Source organism: Dacryopinax primogenitus, assembly GCF_000292625.1.
Source record: "Dacryopinax primogenitus strain DJM-731 SS1 chromosome Unknown DACRYscaffold_8, whole genome shotgun sequence".
Classification (NCBI taxonomy): Eukaryota; Fungi; Basidiomycota; class Dacrymycetes; order Dacrymycetales; family Dacrymycetaceae; genus Dacryopinax; species Dacryopinax primogenitus.
In genome coordinates this window covers 801724-810008 of record NW_024467205.1, presented here as the reverse complement: position 1 = coordinate 810008, position 8285 = coordinate 801724, and the positions used below count along the sequence as shown (strand labels likewise).

The 8285-nt window shown below is 55.2% G+C and overlaps 5 protein-coding genes across 5 annotated transcripts in view; 2 read left to right on the top strand and 3 right to left on the bottom strand.

Moving 5' to 3' along the window:
• Positions 1-861: 861 nt before the first annotated feature.
• DACRYDRAFT_107246 (uncharacterized protein) lies at positions 862-2571 on the bottom strand (the record flags this gene model as incomplete). The annotated part of the gene is made up of 5 exons (XM_040768434.1): positions 862-1417; positions 1484-1745; positions 1793-1980; positions 2031-2289; positions 2343-2571. 5 exons carry the CDS (start codon positions 2569-2571, stop codon positions 862-864), a joined length of 1494 nt encoding a protein of 497 aa, XP_040629213.1.
• A 758-nt stretch (positions 2572-3329) lies between these two features.
• Positions 3330-4589, bottom strand: DACRYDRAFT_116038 (uncharacterized protein; the record flags this gene model as incomplete). The annotated part of the gene is made up of 1 exon (XM_040770121.1): positions 3330-4589. The coding sequence occupies one exon, from the start codon at positions 4587-4589 to the stop codon at positions 3639-3641; it is 951 nt and encodes a 316-aa protein (XP_040629212.1). The 3' UTR covers positions 3330-3638.
• A 38-nt stretch (positions 4590-4627) lies between these two features.
• Positions 4628-5896, top strand: DACRYDRAFT_79098 (WD40 repeat-like protein). Its single transcript, XM_040776375.1, has 5 exons — positions 4628-4665; positions 4713-4810; positions 4859-4989; positions 5036-5774; positions 5820-5896. Exons 1-5 carry the CDS (start codon positions 4653-4655, stop codon positions 5841-5843), a joined length of 1005 nt encoding a protein of 334 aa, XP_040629211.1. The 5' UTR covers positions 4628-4652; the 3' UTR covers positions 5844-5896.
• Positions 5897-6123: 227 nt separating this feature from the next.
• Positions 6124-7512, top strand: DACRYDRAFT_107243 (uncharacterized protein; the record flags this gene model as incomplete). The annotated part of the gene is made up of 3 exons (XM_040768433.1): positions 6124-6268; positions 6319-7163; positions 7213-7512. The coding sequence occupies 3 exons, from the start codon at positions 6124-6126 to the stop codon at positions 7510-7512; spliced, it is 1290 nt and encodes a 429-aa protein (XP_040629210.1).
• Positions 7513-7602: 90 nt separating this feature from the next.
• DACRYDRAFT_51641 (carbohydrate esterase family 4 protein) overlaps positions 7603-8285 on the bottom strand; it is a gene marked incomplete at both ends in the record, with an annotated part of 2007 nt that continues 1324 nt past the window's right edge. Inside the window, 2 exons of the mRNA XM_040775049.1 lie at positions 7603-7898; positions 7943-8124. Of these exons, the coding sequence (XP_040629209.1) occupies positions 7603-7898; positions 7943-8124 (478 nt within the window). The remainder of the gene's footprint in view (positions 7899-7942; positions 8125-8285) is intronic.

Here is an 8285-nt window from a genome sequence, read left to right as displayed (position 1 = left end):
ACTGCATGCTGTTATACTCTGGGTGAGCTTGCTAGCAGGATACCGTGGGCTGGATCAGCTGAGGGTGAGTCCGAGGGTGAGTCTGGGTGTCCGGAGTTGAGGGTTGCAGGGCACACACGAGTGAACAGGGGAACGATGTGGGATTATGAGCAGAGTAAGTACAGCAGAGAACACAGACTCCTACAGAGAGCTACACTACGGAACGAGTAAAAAGAAAGAACGACAAAACCACAGCACCCGGGATTCCCGCGTGGTCCCCCACCGTGGTACTAACCGGGCGGCACACTGGTTAACTGCGCAGATCGGACGGGATGCGGTGCTTTCAGTGTCCTATGGCCGTGGATGGAGGGAGGGCAGGTCAGGTGCATACATAGGGACCCAGAGTAGGGGGTAGGGAACGGTGTCGGAGTGTCCAGTCCAGTGGTTGGGATCTCCTGGAGGACACCGCTCAACTCGGATGCCAGCACCCGGTTCTGTCAGTCATGCACGCACGCACGCACGCACACGCACACAAGTCCACGCGAGCCTGCCCTAAACAACCCCCCTCAACACGCAAGAGTCATACGGGACCGGCCCTAAACAATCGCCCAGATGCGCTATGTATACACTTTGTTCATACTGTTCATTTGAATCTTCCTTGGTTTTCTGAGATAAACGAATTTAAAGTATAGTGCGTTTGAGTTGTGTCCTTGCCCTTCCATTCCTCGCCCTATGTGCCACGGCCTGAAGCCCTAAGCCCTGCGCTTCGACTACTCATATCCCGGTGGCGCACTCTCCATGCTCGTTCCCGGCGGTGGACAGTGTTGTAGTCTTTCATTCAAATGACTGACCAAATCGCGCAAGGGAACAGCGTGCAACAAATCAGGGCGCAAGCTGCTTGCTCCCAGCGGCGTAGTTCGTGTCCTCGACGTCGTTCGTGATATGGTCCTCGTTACTGGTGTGTCCTGGCTCAGCCCCGAAGAGGAAGGAGGAGCCTTCTCTGTCGCTGTGCACTGGGGCGAGATAGAGATGACAGAATCTGTCGATATTGGGCGGACGAGGTTCTGCGTGCAGATGGTCACTGCCGGCCTCTGGGGCAGGAGTTGAGACGATGAGATAGATGTGCCTCTGGGTAATATAGGCTTCGAGAACCTGTAGGGATTGGTTTGGGTTTGGGAGGATGGAGAACGGTCGTGTCGCAAAGGTGCTTCTTCTCCTGCGAGATCTCGTTGCGTCTTCCATTGCCTCCGACGTGAGAGCATCAGGAGTGGAACTAGCACGATGAGGAGTACCAGGCCGCCCACTACTCCACCGGCTATTGCGGGTGCTAGCGATGTGTGGGTGGAGGGGGATGAAATATATGTGGGAATCTGGGTAGGTTGGTCCACGAGAGCACATGTGGGGCACCTGGTTTCGTACGCGGGGATGCCGGTACTCACTGAGGACGACCTGATAGCCAGTTGGTAAGCATTGTCTCTCCAGCATCCACTTTCAAGCCGCTTACCTTGCTGCAACAGGTTTCATAAGCACCAACGCATCAATTGCGAGGTACATAGCGCTCGTCTGAGCTGGATTTTGCTCGTCCCAGTTTTGCAGGGTAAGCGTGTATGCTAGTGTCGGGTCCAGCCAGCCAGCGAAGTACAGCACTTGCTGGTAGGCGGCGAAGTAGTTTGTTGGGATGAAGGTCTGCGAAGCGCCGGAGAACGAGACCGTGTAGTTGGCGAATTTGGGGCCTATGGGGCCGAGCAAGTAAAAGACGGATGTGTCTGCTGTGTGTCAGTATTATACATTGCGTAGTGGATATGATACTTACCGGTGATGCTGATCTCCGCTATAGAGGTTGGATCGTACGTACGCGCCCACCTGGAGCTTCCCTCCAGATCGCCGATGGCGAGTGAGTTGTTGAACAGGTCATAGTCTGGTCGATTACCCCACACTCCAGTAGGCTCGTATATCCAGCTTTTATCTGCCCAAGAGATGTTCGTACGTTTCAGGACTTGCCTGTGAACTCCTGGTTAGTGGTGGTACCGGATTGTGTGGTGGATGCGTACTCTGTACTACCTCCGATGAGGGTGACGACAGCCCCATAAAACCGTACATATCCAGGCTGATCGACACTCACGCTCAGGGAGACCTCGTGCGCGCCATCCTGGAGGTTGTTCACAAGCACGACAGAATCGGCACCTTCATACCCATCACAGGCAGGGTCGGAGGACTGCTGGATCGTATACGCCCCAGTGATGCCATCGACCGTGAGCTGGAAGGAAGCCGGGTAGCTGCTAAGCCCAAGACAGAAGTAGACCGAGGTCCCTTGTATTTGTCAGTCTCTTCCAAGCCAACCGATGTATAGGGAAAGAACGTACCATTATACGACAGGCCGACGCTCGCCCCATCCATCTGTGTCTCACGATACGCTGTTCCCACACCTACACCGCCGCCATAGGCCTCTGCATGTGTCGTCCCTGTGTAGGACGCGTTCCATCCGTTGTTGACGCTCCCGTCCCGTGCAGGCAGGTAGGTGAACACAGGGCTCTGAGATCCAAGAGTAAGGTTGGACCCAATTGCGTTCAGGCCGATCTGAGGGAGAGCCATGCTGACGCTGAAGTTGCAGCCTGTGGTGATATTGAGCTAGCGTGGGAAGACACGTAGAAATCGGATCGAAGCTGCTCGAGATAGGGAGGGAAAGAGCACGCGCCCCCGTCTCATTCCTCTGCACACCAGCTATATCCCCCAGAAGGCGGAAAGCCCAACCCCTGAGGACGGCCATAACAAAAGTCTCCAAGTGAGCGGGGATTGTCGCCCCGCGAGGCAAACATCTGATAGGATGGCCCTGATAGTAAGGGTTGACAGCCTACCCGAGGTTGGGAAATGGCGTCTGTTACCGAGTGCCGGCGCAGGAACATGCTGCCGGAAGATAAGGCCCCAAGGAAGAGCGCCGCCAGGTCGGCAGTTATCGGCGAGTAGGCCAATTGAGCGCCCAGGGAACGCTGGAAGACCATATGCAAAGACCCAGAAAGCGGCACCGACAAGAACAGAATGGGTATTTGTTGTCACGCCCAAGATGAAGGTTGCCAGGTGCCCCTTGTGGCCGCTTTTCATAGAGAGAGGACAGACAGTGCTATTGAGAGAGTTGCTATGTGATGAGTGAAAAAGACATATGGGCGGCGCGTTGCCGTTTGCAAGTTTGCCGTCGTGGGGCTATCAATGAAAGAAGGGGGAGGCGCCGAGCTGTGATTGGTCAATTCCCATCGAGCCGTGTGGTTGATTATTCCTAGATTGTTGGAGATGGGAAAGATATCGAACACATAGAGATGCTTGGAAGGTTTGCAATATCACTTCGTATCGATCGGGGCATTATATCCCATAGATGATGTCAGGAGATGGTTCTCGTGTCACGGTGCATCCAATCTCACACCCACATTCTGCTGCTGAACGATTTCGAGATATTCTTTCTTCATCCAATTTAGGTTGTAATCAGAAATTCAGATGTGCTTGTACGAGGTGCGAGCCGACGGTTGATTTGATCCGTACTGTGGCCGTAAGACTCTACACTCAGCGGCAGTCGCGGGGGGGCAACCTGAGCGGTGGAGATACGGAGGAACTGAATCTGTTACGCGATGGGCTTGATGTTCTCGTTGTCGGCCAAGCAAACGACTCCATCATTCCTCCCTCACCTCTGATTTCCCTTCCTCTCTGTCTCCACCAAGCCGGATTCCCATGTCCATCCACATCTCCCCCTGTAGCATCCGCTGCATCATCCACCAGCCCAACCCGACCCTCCCCACGGGCGCATGAAGCAGCCACATCCTTACTTTCCCCGCAAAGTCAGAGGCGAGCCGTTCGACCAAGGGTAAGAAGTGGAATAAGAACCAAGCGCCGCTCTCGCCCTCTTCGGTGTTGTCTTTGTGCCGCACCCAGACGAGGTCTGTCTGCCCAGGTGGGAGGGAATGCAGGATGGTCTGGAGATGGTAGACGAGCCCTTCCTCGAATCCCTGAGCGGGGAGGGCGACGCTCTTGAGATTAGGGAGGACGTGGGCGAGCTGGAGCGCACTGCCCATGTTGAGGTTGACGAGTGCGACGCGTTCTACTCCTGGCCAGGTGAGGAGGTCGGGAGCGGGCTGGAGAGCGCGTCGGACTGTTCGACGAAGGGGGAAGAGCAGCTCGTCTGATGCATTTGAGAAGCTTCCTAGTTCGCGTAGGTGGTTGCAGAGCTGAAGCGTAGGTCGCAGGAGGAGGAGAGGGTTGTTGTACGTCGCCAGCGGCATGCCTAGTGAGAGTGAGAGAAACAGTCTTTCGAGCGTAGGGGCGACATGGGTGAGGAGGAGGTGGACGTCGTCTAGAGGGAAAGAGCGTAGAGGGCCAGAGTAGATTAAAGTGCGTACTCGTCGTCGTCGGTAGTGAGCAAGCAGCAAAGAGAGCGCATGATGAGAGCGTATCCAGATACAGTCGTAGATGTACTGCGATGGGACGGCGTTGAGCTGCCTTGAAGTAAGAGAGAGAGCATGCAGTGTACGCTGGACGTCGGCTGGCTGGGGAGCGGAGAGGGCGTACTGGACGTCGACGAGAGGGGAGACGATGAGCAGCCATAATTCGGTAGGCAACGTCGGCATCGTTGAGCAGACAGTGAGGGCCCACGCCGCTCTTCTTCTTACCACCATCATCTCTTATTCAACATGTCAAGTTCAGGTATTTATTTTATTGAATATTATAATACTTTCTAATATTTTGAATAGTGGAAATTGAACTTGACAATGCGCCGGTCGACATGGTCTCTTCACTCCATTTCTCACCGGCGACGGCAGATCATCTCCTCGTCTCTGCATGGGACGGTGTACGTCCTCTTCTACTCTTAACAGCATCTCATCTCACTTCATTCTAGTCTGTTCGCCTGTACGACGTCACAAAAGACGACCAGCTCGTGTCTGTCCAGCATCGTGCACCTGTGCTGGACATCGCCTATCCCGAAGCAGCGCGTGCGTACAGCGCAAGTTTAGACGGCAGCGTGCGGATGTACGTCCATACCGTACCACCTTGCTCCTCGCTCATATACCCACAGTGTCGACATCGAGAAAGGTACAGTACACACCCTAGGCACGCACGGAAATGCAGCTCGCTCTGTCGTCTGGTCCGAGTCATACAACTTCCTCCTCTCCGGTTCGTGGGACGCCACCGTCCGCGCGTGGGACGTCCGTTCCCCCACACCGCAGATCCTCGCCGCCCCCCATCCGGAACGCGTGTACAGCATGGATGCAGACAAGGAGCGGCTCGTCGTCTGCATGGCTGGGCGGCATGTGCGCGTGTGGGACCTGCGCATGCTACGCGAGCGGACGGGGCACAAGGAGCCCGCCCAGGTAAGGGAAAGCAGTCTCAAGTTCCAAGTACGCAAAGTCGCTTGCATGCCGGAGGGCGAGGGATTCGCGAGCTCCTCCGTCGAAGGCAGGATCGCCATTGATTACTACGACCACTCGGAGAATGCACAAGCGAAGAAGTACGCGTTCAAGTGCCATCGGACGACCGTGGATGGGGTGGAGAATATCTTCCCTGTCAACGCGCTCGCCTTCCACCCGACATATGCTACGCTCCTCTCAGGCGGATCGGACGCGTCGATCAGCATATGGGATATCGGCACGCGCAAGAGGATTAAGCAGCTGCCAAAGTTTCGATCGGCGGTGCAGGCGATCGCTGTCAGTCGAGGAGGGGAAAGGATTGCGGTTGGGTGTGGGGATGGGCTGGAAGAGGGAGACAAACCTGTTAATGCCAGTGTGTTTGTGAGGATGAGCGGGGATGAGGCAAAGGTATGAATATTTTGATGAAGAGAAAGAAGGCTGACGGGTTGTTAGCCTAAGCCGAAGACGTCTGCCTGAGCTGGTTGAGAGTGTTGACTACGGTCTGATAATTTTTCATAATTTGATCACTGTAGATTGTACACTAGTTAGTTGAATTGCAACTTTTACAGTTGTTTGTTGAGTGAAAATGAATGGACTGTTCAACCCCGTCGGATATGACTGACACGTGACCGTAATCCGTGTTCAACTTTCGCGTCCCTTACTTCTACTTCTCCTCCTGCTCCTGCTCCTCCTGCTACTCCTCCTCCTACCACCATCTTATGCCCATCATACTCCCATTCTTATCCCCTCTAAAGTAATGGACTACGAACGTACACGCCAGGGATTTGCCTCGTCTCTTTTCTCACAACCTGGCGTAGTAGAGGAACGCGATACCTCAGCACCGATGGACGTTGACAGGCCAAGTTACATGCAAGGGGAATACGACTCTCCGCCAAGGAAACGTATGCCTTACCAGAATTGGAAGTGCTTGGATATGCTTAACATTATATAGGACCACATATAGATCCCTCTCCCGGACCGCCGGTCTTCCCACCCTCCCGAACTACACCTGCTTACCCACCGCCATTCTCCCAGCCCCCACCGTCTAATACCCCCTGGCTGTTTGACACCGACAGCGTGGCGTTCCATCCTGGTGCTGTGACTCCCACTCCGGTGGAGGAAATCAAAGATGTCGAGATGTCGAATGTTACCGAAGGGGAGGAGACGGAAAGAGAGAAGGACAAGGCGGTCAAGCCCGCTGGGAAGAAACCGAAGAAGGCTAAGCAGAGGGAGCCAGAGCAGGATACGACTATCGATCTGGAGGACACAACGGTTAAAGGACGAGAAGTTGCGCTGGGAGGGTATAAGCGCGTGATGAAGAAACGGCGTCAGGCTGCGCTCCAGCACCAACCAAACCAGATACACGGCAATGGCCAACCGTCGCTCACTCAACAAATCTTCTGGCCTTATCCTGTCCCCTCTGCTCCTCCTCTGGTGCGGGAAACAGACTACGCAGGGAGCGTCTGGGCCTGGTGTCGTGCCGTATTCAACTCCCTTCTCCTCTTGTTTGTCTTCCTCTCCGTCTCCAGCCTCCTGTACTCTGTCTTCCGCGACGTCGGCTCCCGCATTGAGCACCACAATAGCGAGTACAGCATCCAAGTGCAGGAATGTATCGACAAGCGACTCAGGAACCATTGTGATTCTGACTTTGTGGGGCCGGAACTGCGACTTCAGTGTCTCCAGTGGGAAAACTGTATCAAGAGGGACACACGTAGCTTGGGATATACAAAGGTCATCGCCCAGGTGCTCGCGGAGGTGCTGGATGAGTTTGCCAGCAACGTTAGCTGGAGGATGGTCGTACGTTCGTTTACTTGTGCCCTTTTCCGACCAGGCTAACCCGACGCAGGCGATGTTCCTCAGCGCCACAGCGGTCATCCTCATCGCAGCCAACTTCAAGCCCTTCCCCGCCCCTGCACGACCTGAACCATCACAAGTACAACCGTCCCACACCCCGAACTTCCAGTTCGTCCCACCTTCGACGCCCTTCCCCTTCCCGCCTGTGCAGCCCCCGCCTGCCGAGTACGATATGAGCGGGCCGAGGATCGAGGAGCTCGAGGCGGATGACGAGCGGAGCATGGACGCGTTGGATGGGAGGATCAAGTTACTCGAAGGGCTGAACGGAGGTGGAAAGGGAAGGAAGTGGTGATGCGCTAGTAAGGTTGAATTTGATCACAATTTGCATATGCGATATCACTACACTGGAATCATTACAGATATTTACCATTCTTTGGCCTGCCTAATCAACAGGCTTGTACGGGAACGTCGCCCTCCAATGGTCTGCGATCTCCTCCCTCGTAGCGAACCAAACGTCTCCCCTAGCCTTGGCATGCATCAAGAACTTTCTCAAGCCGCCAATTCTCCCTGGACGCCCAACGAGTCGGCAATGCAAGCCGATGGACATCATCTTAGGCGCGCCGGCGAGGCCCTCTGCGTACAGCTCGTCAAAGGCTGTGATGAGGTAGTCTGCGAATGCAGATGGCGCTTGGAACCCGTTGTACCTCGCCTCGCGATAGTCGTTGTTGTCGAGCGTGTCTACGGACTTCAACACTTGCCTCCTCGTCAGGGAAGGCACTCACAAGGGATGATAAGCAGCCCCTCGCTCTTCTCGCCTCCGGGCATGGGTACCCAGTAAGGCAGATCATCCGAGTAACTGTCAGAATAATACTTCAACTGCAGCCCCTCCTCCCTATACACCTGGGCGATGAGCGCCCTCGCCCGCTGGCCAGAACGAGCAGAGACGTTGCCATAGTACCACCCTCTAGGCTCTTTCCCCGCCGTTTGTTTGATCGCCGCAATCGCCTTCTTCGCAAAGGACTTTTCTTCCTCCACACTCCAGGCACTCCGGTCGATCCAGCGCCATCCGTGGCTGGCAGCTTCGTGGCCCTTCTGTTGCGCCCGTTGCCATAGTACCACCCTCTA